The sequence below is a fragment of the Palaemon carinicauda genome, chromosome 15, assembly GCF_036898095.1.
Source record: "Palaemon carinicauda isolate YSFRI2023 chromosome 15, ASM3689809v2, whole genome shotgun sequence".
Lineage (NCBI taxonomy): Eukaryota > Metazoa > Arthropoda > Malacostraca > Decapoda > Palaemonidae > Palaemon > Palaemon carinicauda.
Window position 1 is genome coordinate 35,820,760 of NC_090739.1, and position 20,000 is coordinate 35,840,759.

General features: G+C 32.9%; 1 protein-coding gene across 1 annotated transcript in view; it reads right to left on the bottom strand.

The window, feature by feature from the left end:
* LOC137654555 (uncharacterized) overlaps positions 1 to 20,000 on the bottom strand; it is a 162,399-nt gene that overhangs the window by 16,989 nt on the left and 125,410 nt on the right. Inside the window, exon 2 of the mRNA XM_068388284.1 lies at positions 14,709 to 14,888. Within this exon, the coding sequence (XP_068244385.1) occupies positions 14,709 to 14,888 (180 nt within the window). The remainder of the gene's footprint in view (positions 1 to 14,708; positions 14,889 to 20,000) is intronic.

Here is a 20,000-nt window from a genome sequence, read left to right on the forward strand (position 1 = left end):
TATATATTTTTTCTAGTCTGCAATGAATATTTCAAATAAGGAACACAAATTTATATTCAAGGTGCCAAAAGATTACACCGTTTTGTGAAAGTCAAAATTATTCTTTCAATAACCAATTGGTTGCAAGCATATCCCCCTCATTACACCTCAACGGGATATCTTCATTGCAGATACTACGCAAGAGAATTAATTGTAATCGAATTTATATGGAACAACAATAAAATCAATAACAACAACAGCAACAACAACAACAACAATGATAATAATAATAAGAAAAATCGGCTAACATTCCCGCACATCTCAAATTAGGAAAAGGAATTATAAAGTTTTTGCAAGCAATTAGCAAACTAACACAACTAATTATAGCTATTTCGAAAGCATGCATTTGTGTGTATGTCAGAGAGAGAGAGAGAGAGAGAGAGAGAGAGAGAGAGAGAGAGAGAGAGAGAGAGAGAGATTCCCCATTTGTGTACTTTCTTCTACAGTGGGAACTTTGTTTCCTGGCCAGGCCATTGAACAGTAATTTTGTGGCCAGAGAATGAAAGCAGGAGTGGTCAGTGTTCCACATCCAGGAATGACGACTACATCTCCATCCATCCCTCGATTTCTTCCTTTACAAGAGGATGCGTCACTGTTCCGAGTCGAGAAAAAGCTTGAGGTGGGTCTTCCTCCACTACGAATAAACAAACAATGTTTTTCGAGAAATCATAACAGGCCAAAATATTTGGAGGTCATGGTTGCTGGAATGAATACGTGAAATTAGGAACACGTTCTTATTACAAGTAATCAATTGGAATTGTGAAATATATGGCTATTAATAATAAATACTTGAAATACAGGTGAATATGCCATTACAAATATAAACGTGAAATTAGAGAGACATTCCTACTAAAAAATAGTTGAAACGATTAAACCTTACCATAAAAAAATCTTGTTATTAAAAGATAAGACGGTTGGGAATAAACTTTAAGATTTTGAAAGATATAACTACTACGAATAATAAATTGTTGACATTAGGAAGACAGGGGCATTTCTAATAAAACAAGAAATAAAACACTTGAATGCTTTTGTTTAAATAGGCTAAGAAACTCGAAAATCTGAAGGAAATACAAACTCGAGGAGAACTATCGGACGTTGTGTGTGTGTGTGTGTGTGTGTGTACGTATGTGTGTGAAGAGAAATTTCGATGGCGGAAGTCGTGGTCAGTGCCTCAGTGAATCATGTTCACGCCGTTCACGTCAGTAAGACAACGTTCTACGTGCTAACTACGTCAACAGACTTTCTTGAATTTAGCAAAAGAAAGTAGACACACATCCGATAAATCTATGAAATACCTTTTTTTCTTTAGTGCGTTTCCGTGACAGAGAACTGCCCTAAATAATGTGGATTCGACGCTAAGAGTGCCTGGATTGGAGTTTACAACAATATTAGAGAACATAATAAAGTACCATACACATAAAGTACAGGAAATTAGGGAGTTACAAAGCCCTATCATTAGGAACCTTTAGTAACGGTAAATAGCAGTTCATCTGCCACTCTGATTATTGGCCTCTATTTGGAATTAAATATAATTACATAATCCAACCGGATGATTTTGCAGCCAGAACAAATGCACAAGAGAGAACAAGAAACCTGGCCGTGCTACAGGCCAGTACTAACTGTTTTCTAAGATCTTCAAAGAACAAAATGTAAATTATTCGAAAGTTACTAACCACAGACTGAGAAATCCAAATAGTTTTGAGAAGATATTAGTTATGTCAACCAGAAAAATATGAGGTTCATATTTTCATGGATAAACCTTGAAAAAAATCGTACCAGCCAGCAAACAATCCATCAATATCTGAAGACATTCTTGCTCCGCAATAATCTTAATAGGCAAAAATTGTATCATATATATACAGAGTGTATATATATATATATATATATATATATATATATATATATATATATATATATATTATAATATATATATATATATATATTAACTTTGAGCCTCAATAAAGCCTTAAAACGTAAGCTAGTTGCAACTCAAAGCACATTGGAAAGAATAATGATGAGAATAATACTAAGAGACAGAAAAAGAGCAACATGGATAAATCGAGATTAATCTAAAGTAGAGAATATTCGAACATGTACGAAAAAGAAATGGACATGGGTATGGCATATAATGAGAATGACTGATAAATGATGGACATTAAGAATAACATCCCTGGAGTTTGCAAAAGAAGCAGGGGATGGAAGAGTTGACAATGGATTGGCAAGCTAAGAAAGTTTGCAGGTGTGGGCTGGCATAGAAAGCCCATAAACAGATGCGAGAGGATTGGTATGTCTGAGACCTTCGTCCCGTAGTGGACTAGCTGCGGCTGATGGTATAAACTTTTGTATATGTATATGGATAATATATATATATATATATATATATATATATATATATATATATATATATATATACTGTATATATATACTGTATATTATATATATATATATATATATATATATATATATATATATATATATATATATATATATATATATATACTGTATATATATACTGTATATATATATATATATATATATATTATATATATATATATATATATATATATATATATATATATATATATTATATATATACATACGTCTAAGTACTCAATTTCCTAATGTATAACTATGTATGAATGAAGAACATCGGTAACAAGATAAAAGGATGCAGCACTTGCTTTATATTTAAATTTAGCAGTGTATTTGTACCTGTAACCATTGTGTAAAAATAACTAGGAGAAAATACCATAAAGGCTACTGATTCAACATGATGGTATAAAATGTGCAGATGTAAATGGAGTCAAGACTGAATTCGTATTTCCTTGATCCCGTTTGTCACATGAGGCGATTAATGATACAATGACGGGAAGAATACGCCAAAGTGGTATCCTTTAGGTTTAGAGGACAACCGCTTCCGGTGAAACTGGATTCTTGATCCTATTACGCGGAGACTTGACTGAAGGCATTTCCTTTAGCAAGCCACATTGCGAAGAAAGGCTGCTAGGAGCAGGAAACAGGTCGAGAAGGACAGGGACAGTGCGAAACAGCTCGAGTCCGTATTGGCAAAATGTCAGTTTAACTTATAAACAAAAGTAATACTTTGATAGGCAATTGGCTTCACCGTAGCATCATATAGCGAGAAACGGTCGTTGGAATTCATTAACGAGAATGAATGTAAACAAAAATACATTTAACCCAGCCTCAAGTTTCAATGATAGAAAGCATTTACTCGTACCAATCGGAAAACATATACGAAGTTTACAAAAGAATTCCTGATCACAAAATATAGGCCATTTGCAAAATCTATTATGTTCAACGGGTTAACATAAGTCTCTCTTCATAGTTTATATATGGCAGACCTATTTTAACGTTAATTATCTTAAAATATTTTACATTTTTAGTCATATATAGTTAATTTATTCACCTATTTCCTTTCCTCGCTATAAGCTACTTTTCCTATTGGAGCCCCAGGGCCTATATCATCCTACTTTTTCCAATAGGGTTATAGCTTAGCCAATATAGTATTAGTAATAATAATAAACATGAAAACCCAGCAAAGGTCGCTGCCAATAGATAATTAAGAACACCCAGGCTTTAAAATGTGGAATGGGGTAATGTCGGGGGACCATTATTTTCAGCAAGAGACACAACTTTGCATCCTTATACACAAATAAAATGGTTAATTAGATATATAAATAGCACATTTGTTGCTAAATGTTTAAATTATGTGATCTATAAAAAAAAGTGAAATATATGGAGACGGTTTCAGAAATCGTTAAACATCATTTGTATTTTTCCGTGATAACGAAACATGTTATATAAGAAGAAATAATGACCCATGAATGTAAATATTTACATAAGTTTTACCTTAAAAAATCACAAGATTCAGTTTTTATGACATATTTAAGTTCAAGTAGCGGGAATGTGAAATTAAATTATCTATGTTTTGGTCAAAAAGCTTTGTCTGGAATTCAATCGGATTCTGAGTGTCTTTATTATTAAAATCTTAACGTATTTAAGAAGCATGGCTTTTATATATAAATCAAAATTTCTATTTATAGGAGATTTTTATCTCTATTTTTATCGCCTATATTTACTGTATGATTATTTAATTCTATCAATTAATTCAACATCTATTTTTCCTCCCAATTTATTCGGGCCAGTTCTGTAAGAGTCCAGCGAAGGTGAAAAGTAGCATACATAACCAATCCATACAAATCGTAAAATCTGTAAATGACACATTTTATATATATATATATAAATATAAATATATATATATATATATATATATATATATATATATATATATATTATATATATATATATATATATATATATATATATATATATATATATATATATGTATGTATGTATATGTATATATATATAATTTGTGTGTGCTCGTATATATATGAAAGCCAATTGAAACGAACACGTGTAAAGAATGATTTGGGATGTAAAATAATCAAAATAAAAAAAGAGTAAGTTAAGTAGACTTGATAAAATTGAACATATGTCTTCTTCCATAGAGGCCTTTGATGAAGACTGATATCCTTGACCTTGAAGGTTGAAAAACTCAACTGTTAAGTTCCACTCTCTCTTTCTCTCTCAGAAATGATATACAAACATTCCAGAAGGGAAGAAACACATGGAAGAAAGGAAGGAGGAAGGAGGAAGGAAGGACGGAAGGAAGGGAGGAAGAAAGGAAAAACGCAAAGAGTGTGTCTTCTCAAACCAATGTTTCTCTTCCACCAGAGACACGTCAGAGCTAAAGGGGCTGGCCGGCTGGTACCGTGGGTGGCACAACATTTCAAAGAAAGTGAAGAACGTTAAAAGAGAGAGAGAGAGAGAGAGAGAGAGAGAGAGGAGAGAGAGAGAGAGAGAGAGAGAGAGAGAGAGAGAACTCCTATGACCACACGAGAAGTCCTACCCCTCCCACCATGAACGCACGTGGTCTCTCTCTCTCTCTCTCTCTCTCTCTCTCTCTCTCCTCTCTCTCCTGAAATCTAGGACGCAACCGCAGGAACACAACCTTTTCTAAGAAGGCATTTTAATCTCATCAATCCATTTAGTGTTTTCTTTTACAGAGGCAAAATACGCACAGTCTATAATCGTACAACACGACACTTCTCCCAAAAATCGTCCACAGAAAGACATAAAATTGCTTTAATTTTTTCACTTGGAGATATTACATGCGGAAACGTTTTATGAAACAGTCTTATGGCATTTAGACTAATGCTGCCTTTGGTATATTTCTTCAAGAATTCTCTCCAGTAAATTAAGTATTAGTAGACGAAACTATGAAAAACATAAAAATATTTCAAAAAGTACTAAATTACATGATTAATACCAAGGCCTACAGAAATAGTCTATTCTGTAGATCGTAGTTAATACAGTGTTGTTTTATGAACGGAAGTAGCAACAGCTTCTAAAATCTACCAAAGGCAAACTTTAACTCAGGGATCAAAAGTAATTCATGGCGATACCATGAAACTAGTTGATATCCAAGTATTTTGATATTAACGAATATTGCTAAAATCTACGTCTACCGTTTTCACCTTGCGAAAAATGGAAATTATAAAAACAGGAAAACACCAAGAAAAGCAACCATCATACCGTTAGACGCATTTTAATAATAGACTCACACATTTAGAAGCCAACAAATGTCTATTTTCCATCGGATACCCTCTCGTAGTTATATACTTTAAATATTAATCGTGCAGGAATTATTGCAATTAAGCATTTATTCTCCAACCTTTAATCCTAACTAATGAAATCCTTGAAATACATTGTCGAGTACCTCTAATGAAAGGAGAGTCAAATAACTGCGAAAATAATAATTACTCTCCTTTAACATTGAAACCTGGCATTTTGTAACCAGCAATACACTTTGGGACAATGATTAAGGGGTTTGAACAACTAATCAATGATATAACGGTACAACAGAGAAAAAAGAAACACAGATGGAAAAATAATTTAAGATCCTGGTTTATTCCTCTTATTTCTCTGGTTTACTTCATGCAAGGGCAGAAAATACACTTTACAGAGTTCCCTTTTGGCCTTAGCATTAGATTATTTTTTTAGGTATAGAATCATCTTTATATCATGGGTTTTATCTCTTTCGAGGCAATGGAAGATCTTCTGTAAATTACTTAATAAGAGATTCCTTGCTGCTTCTTATAGGTCTGCCTGTCTCTTTGACTACTGACAGCCTTCGAGTTCAGCCCGCATACTGATTATTAACTCGGGTGATCTCTTACTGTTAGTAAAATTTTGTACTCTAGAAATCCACAACTTTTTTTAATACATGATAATTTCCTACGAGTGACTGGATTTTGGTAACACTATTCGCTTTGAGATTCTCACAATGTTAAACAATTCCATTATGAAAAAGTTTCCAGGAAAAATATGCAAAACAAAATTCGATATCACAATTTTAGATAGCAACATACCTGAAATATAGTTAATGTTACTTTTCCATAAACAATTTTATTCCTATAGAGTACATAAAGAAAAAATAGAAAAAAAGAGACCTGATGAAACAAACACAAAGTGTCGTAATTAAACAATAGATAACGACTGGTTTTGAGAAGGAGACTTTACATATAATATATAACATTTCAGTCACTAACACGTTATACATTGAAGGAATAAGATAATATTCCTAACGGAAACATCATTCAGGAAGTCTTGCTTCTCTGCTCGCATACACATCTAATGGGCTCCATAAGCAATTTATATTTATCTAGTTTTACGTTCAACGGTTCAGAGAGAGAGAGAGAGAGAGAGAGAGAGAGAGAGAGAGAGAGAGAGAGAGAGAGAGAGAGAGAGAGAGAGATGTTAAAGAAGTCACTAGAAACTGGACATAATTCCGCGGTGAAAGTCTCTACAGCAGAAACTGATAGCAACACCGTACTGTCAGCTCACTCCAAATAAGAGCTGGTTCCGTCTTCACTTCCGGTCTATTCGGCAAACTATTGCTTGCTTGATGGCCTCTCTAAAACTCTGTCTGGTTGACGCTCTCTCTCTCTCTCTCTCTCTCTCTCTCTCTCTCTCTCTCTCTCTCTCTCTCTCTCTCTCTCTCAATTTACCCCCTTTCAAACATTCCCCTCCTCTCTCAAATTACCTGATTCAACCATTCCCCTCTCTTCTCAATTTACATGATTCAAACATTCCATATCTTTTTCTTACATTACCTGAGTCAAAGAAAAATGACCGTAACTTCCAGGCTTTATATAATCACTGTACTAGTGGACAAACTGCAAACTTGAAGATAAAATCCAAATAATTAAAGAAGCAAGTGCCTAAACCAGAGAAATTTAATTAGATATATTTCTTTCCTATCTTGACTTGAATTTTCTAGGCCAGCCCCAAAATCAATGTCCAATTTTCTATTAAATGAAATAATACTAACATTAGAGAAGAAAAAACCAAACAGTTAAACAATTCTTATACTCAAACCTCCCCTGAACAAGTGTAAACAAAGCGAGACTTCCAGTGACCAGTCACTTAAGGATATGGCAATGGAAGAATCGAAGATAAAGACAGTAGAACAGGGAGCTTCTCCCTAACGAAGCCACAAATACCCTACACCGACTGATAAAACAGATAAGTGACACCGCAGAAGGGCTCAACGCCCAGTCATAACGAACCCAAATACTCGACGTTTTAGGATAACGAAGGGATTATAACCGCCTCTTAACCTGAAGCTTCAACCTGTCCTTATATGAATGTTAAGCCTAAACCATTTACTGTAGTACTAAAAGCAATATAGGAAATATAGCACGGTCGCTTCCACCTGGTTTGTGCATTTGCTTAGCTAAGCAAATTCTTCCTGATTTAACTTCTAAACTGGTTACTTCAAAAGTCTTATGCAAAAAGACTGATTAAATCTGAAGGGCAAAGGGATTACGGGATTTTTGTTAAGTGTCAGATCAGCCTGTCATCTTAAACGAGAATACATATAAGATTTGCCAAACAATATAAACAAACTGCAGTACTACGGCCCTCCATTTTGTAAAATAAAGAAAAACTTTTATAACACAAAATAATTATTCATGTAAGCTAAATTTCTAGTGAATCTGGATACACAATTATAAAATGTTCAACACAAAAGCGGTAAAACATGGAGAGGTTTGGAAAATAATAAAGCATTCCAGTTATAAATGTTCAGCACAAAATGTTTCACAAACGGCAAAACATATGATACAAGTATATGGAAACACACATGAATACGTGCACGCGTATTTCTATTTTATTTGTGCTCTAGAGGAGAGTCCTTTCGACCGCCCCTTACCCAAAATTCTTTGAAACAAAGCTCACAACCCTTCACTTCCCATCAATAACTTGGGGGAACATCTCTTAATAGCTTCTTTTGTTCGTAGGGAACGTTTCCATATAGGCGCGGTTAAAAGGAAATAAAAAAAATTCCTTAAAAAAGAAAAAAAAAAATTCACCCTGGCCGTATAATAGGCTTAAACCAGGGAAGCCGTAAAATTGTGTCGGTTAGAAATGACCAACGGATAAAACGAAAGAAAATAGTTTTTTTCCTTCGTGCGAAATTTAAATGTATATAAAAGCAACTAACGCTAACCGAGGTACATCTCAAGTGATGATATATATATATATATATATATATATATATATATATATATATATATATATATATATATATATATATATATATATATATATATATATATATATATATATATGTGTGTGTGTGTGTGTGTGTGTGTTTGTTTGTGTGATTTCACCATACACATTTTCAAAAATGGTTTAAGCAATTATTCATTAGGTAAGATTACTAGTCTCACGGCATGTCTCATGGGTGTTTAAAGCGATATGTACGGGTAGCATTTTTTTTCTTAATGATCACTCAAACAAGTGTAAACTAGACTCAATGTCGCACACACACATATATGTATACCTGTATATATATATATATATATATATATATATATATATATATATATATATATATATATATATATATATATAGTATGTGTGTGTATGTTTGTGTGTGTGTCTCTCTGTGCAAGCGCTTGTGTTTCTATATACAAAATTTTTATTTGAACTTGTTTCCTTTTAATACTTTTTTTTTTTTCTGAGACCCGGCTTATCCTGGAATCTGCTGTCGAACAAGACTCAAGATTTGCCAAGCCACAGTCGTAGATTCTTATCATGGGAGTTAAACAGTAGTGCGACCAACGGGAGAACATGTTTCACTTCTGCAAAGTGTATGGCCTGTAATCATTAGCCATTGTGAAAACTGCAGACATTCATTTCGTTATCGAAATCTCGCAAAAATATGATATATTGATAAATATTAAGCTCAGATAAGTTAATTTATAATATTTGCTATGAACTTAGAACTTAGAAGACTAGTAACTTACGAGGGCATACATTTAAGCGATTGAAAATAAGATATAAAAGGTATTAGCATAGTTTCAACTTGGGGTATTCGGTTAGGTTGGGCGATTATTTACAAGAGAAAAAGAGCAAACGTGGTTGAAACAAATAGCCTTAATAACATAGCACTCAATGTACAAAAACATAAATAAAGATAAGATTACACATCCACATAGCTGGTAAAACAGTACGAGGCTGATGGGTACACAAGATAAAGGGCGTGTATGATGAAAATGGACTTATGATGACAAAGGGCGTGTGCAAAAGGGTGTCATGCCCTTTCTCATTATCCACTCCGGCTGCCAGCCAGCATAACTCCTCTTGAACGTGGCTCAAGTTATTGGGGGGAGCAAATATCGATCCACAATGAATCCGATTATTGATTTTATCATCATCTAAATAACTAAACGTTTAAAGAACTTGTTTTATTCCTTATACATTTTTTTTTACAAAGAAAATAAATGTCTGATATTGATGACGGTATTCCTTACTATGCTATATTACATAATTCAATCAAACAAAAAATTGCAAATTATTCTGAAAATATTAAGGGCTTCAACCTATCCTGATATTCCTTTCCAATTTTCCAGCTTTTATCACATCATTGTTAAGGGACAAAAATTTGCCGAAATGTCTATTGTTGAGATTTCTGAAGAACGAGTCTGTTCTTTTTTTTTTTCCCCAAAATACACAACTTTTAATTGTTCTAATGGCTCATACTTGTTAATATCAGTGACAAGATATTATCGTAAATTTACCCAAGCAAATCTATCATTTCTGTTTCAGTATTTTGTTCGAGTATGGTATACTGGATTTTGTTTTCATTTTATCAATTTCTTCCGTACACGAATATTTGGGCTACCTTTTTCCTTTTCTATTTCTATTTTTCATCTCAGAATTGTCATCTTTATTTAGACTTGATCTAAACACTTCTCATACAATTCACAAATACTCTACGTCTTTCTGTATCAAATATTCATTGACCCATTTAAATTTTCGATTTCCCTTCCACTTACAATTTATATTTTCCATTAATAAAATGACCTATTCCATTAAGGCGAAGAGAGATAACCTCCACAATAATCATCATTCATTTCCTCCCACTAAATCACGATAAAACATCTATGACGAAAAAAGGCTAAATGTGTTCTTATCATAAGCAATCATCGGAACCAGTCTCAGGGCTACAGTTTTTTCGGCCACAACGGGTTCATAAAAAATTATAATGTTAGGTTTAAACAATAAACAATATAAGGACAGATACTAAGTCAAGGACGCACTACTTAAGCAAAAAATTGTTGACCATAACCTCTCCCTTTCTTTCTTTGACCTGGTTTTATTCATAAATAAATATATACATTATATGTGTATATATAATCTATAAATACACACAAACACACACACACACATATATAAATACATGATATATATATATATATACATACATACATATATATATACATATATACATATATATATATGTATATATATACATATGTATATATATATACATATATACATATATATATATGTATATATATACATATGTATATATATATACTGTATATATATATATATATATATATATATATATATATATATATATATATATATATATATATATATATGTGTGTGTGTGTGTGTGTGTGTGTGTGTATAAATAGATACATATATATAAACACACATTTAATATATATATATATATATATATATATATATATATATATAAAAGTGTGTGTGTGTAAAATCAAAGCGAACATCCCCTACAAGCAAAGATACAAGTTACGACATAGCAACAGCCAAAAATACTGGAAATTGTCAGTCTAATGCAATTAACATCCATAACAATATAAGTAACACACAAGAGCAAGGAATTGTGACAATAACGAATATAGCAATAATACTGGGGCTGGACCAAGAAGATTCTAGCCCTCAATAATAAACCGCATATTCGCAGATAACAATTTACTAACAATACATTATTTTTACTGATGAAACAGAGAACACGATAGTAAGCACAACGAAAATGAATAAAAAAAAGCACAAACAAAGAAGATTTCAAGCAACCCAGGATATACAACAGGATATGCAAGATTCCTTTCCTCACTGGGCTATTTTCCATGTTGGAGCCCCTGGGCTTATAGTATCCGGCTTTTCCACCTAGTATTGTAGTTTAGGAAATAATAATAATAATAATAATAATAATAATAATAATACGAAGAAAACATAGCAGAATTTCGAAGACGATTCATCAGATGAAGACTTTACACCCAGAAATGAATTTAACTCAACATGTTAATCATATAATATAAAGAAAAGAACAGCCTGACATGATACTAATCAGTGTGCATGGTATGATATAACAAACTATGAAAATAATTGCGTATAATACATATGCGCATTAACCTTTTGCAGCAATAGAAACAGCAATCAAGAATAACATTCAAGACGACATTTTAACACTCCAAACTCAGGCTAACATGAGATCAATAGTGATCTCTACTTTGTATTAGTCAGCAAAAAGACACTATTTCCCAGTTCCAGAAGTAATGAAGTTCATTAACAGGAAAGGACCAACATATCTCACTATGGATCTAAATGCCAGACACTAATTCACTATATTAATATACTACTAAATCATTATTGTGATATGTTAATACTGAGATCAATGTTAATAAAAATTGTACCTTTATCTAAATAAAATTGACTAAACTGCACTTTATTTTACTCTTGCTAATGCATAACTTTGTAAACTATTCTCTACCATAGTTAGCTAGCCAAATCCCTTATTTTTTCACTATGACAAAACATCACTACTAAATGGCCTGGTGAAACTTGATATATTTTTTTTCTTATTGGCAAATAACTTTATGGGCAAGACTCATCTTGACCATCTAATAACACTGTCAAGTTTACCATTTCTTTGCCATCCCTTACAACCAATGGCCCTATCCCTCTCTTCACTCCTCAGGAAGGCGTGACCCTGAAAAGGTCCCTCATGGTCCGGATGGCAGTGAAACTCCCAACCCCCATCATCCTCAAGACATTCTTTTGGTGCATCAAGGCTGAAAGGAGACCTCTAGCATGATAATGAATTTCTTCAGTCTTAACCACCATACCTTCTACACTTCGCTGACATTCACGATGATACATTGGGGAGTTCTGAATTGAATATGAAAAGTTTTGTGAAAGACAGATATATATATATATATATATATATATATATATATATATATATATATATATATATATATATATATATATATATATATATATAATTACGACATAGCATCCTAACGACCCCCCAAAAATTGAACCTTTCTCCCATTTTCATAGATACATGAAACTATTTCCCTACTATTTTCATCAAGATTTTTCTGACGTTGATACTTAAGCATGTCATATAACAAGAACAGATAAAAAAAGAGAAGCAATTTAGAAAATATATAATCTAATTGGACACATGACCAACTGAATATTGCTAAAATGCTCACCTCTGAGGCCTCGAGATGTTGTTATCATCATCTTTATTATCATAACATAGTTATTACAAGTCATGCTGTATCTAGTAATTCAAATAATCTAAATTTTAGTGGATATACGTCAAGCATAAGAACACAACAAGTTACGTCATTCACGAATTATGTATATACGGTAGACACATGCACATCTATATTGTATATATGTGTGTAAGCGTGTTTGTGCGTAGAACTCATAGGAACACAATATTCAGATGAAAAAAAAGACCCTGTGACCCTGCTTTATTTCGTCTACTTTCAAGACATCACCTAGAGGACTGTGGGCGCGTCTGATTTCTGAGTCTACAAGAACACTTATTGATGAACATCTCAAGGAGGAAATAGAAGTCAGCGGGGAGCTCTGGTTTTGGACACATCTCCATACCTGATCAGCTTATCGGCCTTTAAAGCCAAATCCCAACAAAACAAATCCATTAAAAGCGAATGGTGTGTGTCAGCGTTGAGGTCTACCACCGTATACAGCCAGAAATAATCTAGATTTTACGCTTTCCGAGCGAGAAGGAACAGTCATAGATGCCATATTTGCTTCTACCAATCGACGTCCAATAAGGGAATCTGCGAAGTCATTTATGACTAATAATCACAGCACTTAATCACACACCAGCGATTGCAAAATGGAGGAGGAAAATGTAAAGACAACCGAAAGGAGTGAATTAGAGCCAATTCTGGCACTTTCAGTTTCCAAAAATAAATTCAATGCATTTTAAGAAATCTATCGAGTACAAAGCAAGAACAAAAATGATTCAATAAGTTTCAGGTATCAATTATTGTTCAAAAGGATATAATGGCACTCAGAATGTTTTCTTTTTATGATGACTAACTACCTTCGAGATGTTCAAGCGAAATCAAACACAGGCTTTCTCTCATCAAAGGGGAATATACTTTTTTCTTTTTTATATCACGATAACACATGCATGCACATGCAATCATATATACGTGTGCAATCAAATCTACGCTAAAAAAAAATATTAATGTGAATATCAACTATTAAAATCAATACATTTATTGAGCAAAAATAGCTTCAATCTATCGAGGATGATCGGATTGATTGATAATTGTAACCATTTGAACGTACGTAATTGTTTTAAAACCATACACATTTCAAAAATTATGATCGCCAAAGCTCCAGCATTTTCAGTGTTATATGTGACCAAAGATCTACTCTTTGAATTGTTGTACGACACCTAAAATAAATAAAAAATGGAAGAATTTTTGTTTTTATGTTTTATGGAAGATAAAAGTGGGTTAATGTCATCAATAAACACGATTAGTAAGTGATTTTTATGAATTATGAAAGAAAATATTCAAAATAAATTTTAATTAATAAGAAAGATATCCAAAGTGAATAAGTTCAAAGGTCAAGATGGATAAAAAGCTTTAAATTGATCCCGTATAGTAAGTAGGCCTATTGGCAAAGTTAAAGGTAAGGTGAAGAAATATATTTTGGGAAAAGATTAGAACACACTGCACTGCCTCGGTTGTTATGAAACGCTAATTGAGGAATCTCTCTCTCTCTCTCTCTCTCTCTCTCTCTCTCTCTCTCTCTCTCTCTCTCTCTCAAATATATTTCTACCAAATACTGGTATTAATAATACCACTGTACATATAGGGAAGGAGGGTCTTGGCGCGGTAAGCCCTCTCCCCCGAAGCCTAGAGCGTTGGCCTAATGCCAAGATAAATCTTAAGGCAGAATATCTTTCTCTGATTTTCCTTTACCTTATCGAGGAGATGGTAGCAGCGAGCGGTGTCCTCCAGGCGATCTCTGGTGTGGTGAAGTCTTTCGGTGAACTGGGTAAGGTGGAGGTGGAGAGCTCGGGCTAACTCTCTTACGCTGTTGTCTGTCTCACCCGTGGCTGCCGCCTCCTGCAGAAGGGACCCGCCCTTCTCCAGATGACGCTGAAAACGAAAGAACCAGTCACGTCAGTGAAATGATTTCATAAAGCAATTGAATGTGAACAATTGGTCAATAAACAGCGATAAAATAAGAACCAAGGACGAGCATGAAATAATTCTATCTTTTTTTTTTAATATGTAATACTGATAAATATATGTAAGAAGTTAATATTTAGAATTAAACGATAATAAAACCAGTGATAAAAGTAGAATATAACAATTCGCTTAAATACAAATCGAAAAATAAAAGAGGATTAAAGCTCTCTCTCTCTCAAACACATACACACACATTATATATATATATATATATATATATATATATATATATATATATATATATATATATATATATATATATATAAAGATGACAATAGATTACCTACATACTTACCAAAATGGCAATTACCAAACCCATATATTCACATATTTCATCCAACCCGGCCGCATATCTTTCTACTGCAACAACGAACAATAACGCATGTCATAGTTGGCCAGACAACATTTGAGTACCCATGCACGCCCCGTGTAACTAATTCATAACAATACAAGCGGTAATTACAAGAGACAGTTTCTGAAGATAAAAATACAGTTTATGGACGGCCACAAAAACAGGATTAGACGGAAGTGATAAGAATGGCAGATATGATAGAGGTGACGTTAGCTTAAGAACTGGTTGGTGCAGGTAGAAGACTGGCTCAAAATTAGGTTCTCGCTTATTTTTTTTTTTTTTTAACCTGTCTTGGACGCTTTACAAACTTTTATTATTGACAGCTGTATATTTTAATAATAATAAAAATAATAATAATAACAATAATAATAATAATAATAATAATAATAATAATAATAATAATAATAATAATGTACTGAAATAGATCGACAACATTTTGTTATAAACGGATTAAAGCAGCAAGGAATTTTTCCATTAAATACAATAAATCGAGAAATAGAAGAAAATTTATATAAATGGAAGAAACACCTTTTCAAAGACTTTCATTTTGTATTTGCATATCAACCAGCTGATTCATAAAACAAATAATATAATATCCAATTATAATTTTCTTGGAACATTATTCTACGGCATTTAATCATTTTATTACTCAGTAACTAGAAACAAGGCTAATTTCAGACATAAAAATAAAATTCTTAAAAGTAAAATAATAATAATTATAATCAGATAAAAATTGTAGATAAATCAATAATACATATATGATAATGATATCCATACGCAATATTAATAGCTAGAATACAATATCATTGTTTTAATATTTTATTGTAACTGTTTGCCTCTAACTGAAAATTCGATAAATAAAACAAATATCATCTGCATAATCCTTTTCTCAAGGCAATCGATGGGTTTAGTCAAAAGTGGATCTCTCAAAAACAATAAGGACAATCATAAGACATTATTTTTTAGTCTTGGGTAGCCAAGGAGTAACAAAAACAGTGCTTTCGCAAATGAAACAATCTTTAGAATATGTAACAAAAAAGAAAAAAGAAAAACTACTTGGTACTGTAAAAATGTACAGGACTTGAGGAAATACCAACTGAGAAGTTGCTCAGTCTTATGTTATTATTTCCTGCCTGGGGCCTTTTGTACCTAGCGTTACATAACCATTCATTTCGCATGACTTCATTCACAGACAATGGATTGTACCTTAACCCTTTTTTTTCCTTCTCTTTCTCAGGCCCATGACATACGTAAGTGTATCTTTCTCCCGTCTAAAATTCACCATTGGCAGCTGAGTAAATTCCAAGATGATTTACATTTTTAAAAATTTTCAACATCTAGTTTATATCTTTGATTCTTGTTTTCTTGGGATGAAAATTTCCATAGCTGTTTTAAGACGACAGCAAGGCAACGAAGAAAAGACTATTTTGAATAGACTCGAGTGCGTAAGTAGACTTGTCAATTCATCAGACCACAAAAAGGAAAAACAAACATACGGATTTTATCAGTTCCACCCTCTTGCTCATCCGAGCGTACGTATATACACGTAACAAATGTTTACATAAATGGATCAGTATCACTTCGCCAATTATTTGTTCTTAAGGACATGAAAAGCATATTAATATAGCATATCAGTAGGATTTTGAAATCTAAGCTTCGGAACAGTCGTAACAAAACAGAGGCGTTTAAATGCACGAATAGCATCTTGAAAACGAAGCACCACAACAAGAATGAAGACTGCATATATTTCGTGTTTGTGAGAAGACATGTGGGTGTGCAAGGGCATACTGCAAGGGCAAAATTGGTAAGTGAGTCACTGCACGCAGGGGCTCGCCCAAAGACTGTGTCCGATATATATATATATATATATATATATATATATATATATATATATATATATATATACTGTATATATATATATATATATATATATATATATATATATATATATATGTAGGTATATGTATATATATATATATATATATATATATATATATATATATATATATATATATATATATATATATATATATGTATGTATGTATATGTATATATACATATATATGTGAGTCACTGTACGTAGGGGCTCGCCCGCAGACTGTGTCCGATATATATATATATATATATATATATATATATATATATATATATATATATATATATATATATATATATATATATATATATATATGGGTCCCTAGCGATTGCAAGAGAAGCAGGGCAAGGAAGAGAAGACAATGGATAGAAGAAAATTTACGTGTATAAACTGGTATAGAAAGACCATAAACAGACGCCAGTGGAAAGAAATTTTTGAGGTTATTATTATTATTATTATTATTATTATTATTATTACTACTACTAATTGCTAAGCTACAACCCTAGTTGGAAAAGCAGGATGCTATAAGCCCAAGGGCTCCAACAGAGAAAATAGCTCAGTGAGGAAAGGAAATAAAGAAATAAACTACTAGAGAAATAATGAACAATAAAAATATATTAAGAACAACATTAAAATAGATCTTCCATTTATAGACTATAAAAACTCAAAAAGAGTAAGAGGAAGAGAAATAAGATAGAAAAGTGTACCCAGGTGTGCCCTTCTCCTAGAAGACTTGTTTACCATAGCTAAAGAGTCTCTTCTACCCTTACTAAGAGGGAAGTAGCCACTGAGCAATTAAAGTCAGTAGTTAACCTCTGATTGAAGAAGAATTGTTTGGCAATATAAGTGTTGTCAGGCGTATGAAAAAAGAGAATGTGGAAAGAATAGGCCAGACTATTCGGTATATGTGTAGGCAAAGAAAAAACAACCGTAACCAGAGAGATGGATCCAATGTAGTACTGTCTGGCCAGTCAAAGGACCCAATACCTCTCTAGCGGTAGTATCTCAACTGGTGGTTGGTACCCTAGCCAACCTAATACCATCATATTTGTCCTGCAGTAGACTAGTTACGGATGATGATGATGATACACACACACACACACACACACACACACACACACACACACACACACACACACATACATATATATATATATATATATATATATATATATATATATATATATATATATATATATATATATATATATACGTGTGTGTGAATATAAATGCGTGTAAAAATACAAATAAAAATCTGTGTAATCCTTATTTCAGAAACTAAGCAGAAAGAACGATGAAGTGTTTGAGAAATCGAAGCGGAGGGAGCCGCAGACTGGTACCTGCAGTTTGTTGCATGTAGGAGGGGAAAATGGTAGCAACTTTATTTATATTTTTGTCTGGCGAACATAAGACAAGTAACCGCAGAAATTGACTGGTTGGGGGAGGAGTAGGCCTTCTCGTAAATTACTAACAGCATTCAAAAGAGCAATCTCAAATAAAACACGAATAGGAATAGGAGCAAGCAACCTTATTAGACATACCAGTTCCCAAAACCAAATACCTTTCTCCGCCTACAGTAGAGAGGAACCTGTTTTTTACATCAGTATGCTTCCCTACTTCCTGATGAACTAACAACGGTATTATTCTCGTGGACTATAAGCGATTTAAATTTTTCTCATACAAAACTCGATATAGAAATAAAATTTGAAATGTATTACTGAATTCTTAAGGCTGTTCATATTGAAGAATAAAGTAAAATTATAAATAAAAAACACCAAACAGCTTCCATATAACTGATGTGACTGACGTTAAAATCTGACAGATTATTTTACTGACTCCGCTACTGCTGAGACCACCGACGTCACAAGTAAAAGAAAAATAGCAATAAAATATAAAGTTTGAATAGGCAAAAATATATGTTTAAACTTTTTGTTAAGGTGAAAATTCTACATATTACTCCATAGACAGTCAAGAATAAATATCTATATTGTACATATAAGCTTCTCAGATCTATCCACAGAATAAACATGAATTCAATTTACTGATGATAATCAACTTTTTTTTATGTAAATCGACACACAACTTATAACCAGCAACCATAAGTGTTAACTTGAAATGCTAATATATTCTTTGAACAACTGTAAAATTTAGCCTTTCTACAAATATTAAGTAATACTCGATTGTGGAAATGTAGCGAAAATGAGGGGTCGTAGATAGAGGATGAGTTATGTAGAAGGGAACCCACACAAGCTGCTCGGAAAAGGGTTAACTCAACATTCCAGTTCCAGTTTCTCTTCTTAAATCAATTAAGCTTTCATCGGCTCCCACAGATTTGCACAAACATGCAAATTCGACTCAAGCACGAGGAGTGAGAAGTGAGCGGACATGGGCCAAAAGCCATCTATCTATCAATAGACAGTCTGTCTCAGCAATGTGACTTTTACATGATAATCCAAGCCACAAATGGGAGAACGAAGATTGCAAAGGGAAATTTCATCGAGTCACCACATTTTATGTAAATTATAACTTCAAGCTTTGTTTTTATATTGCTTAACTCTCTGCTGGATGACAATGCTTACCTTACCTTCATATCACTGCCCTAGCGCTCCCCCAAACCCTACCACCAAAAAACACAAACAAAAATGGCTACGGATGACTCACGCTATATGGATCCTTAACTTCCCATGAAGGATGACATGCGATACTGATCCTGAGTATGCTAGAAAAAGAGCGTTTTCCATATTCACACTGGCATGTCTAGGATTTATTTATTTTTTTTTTCCGAAATCCT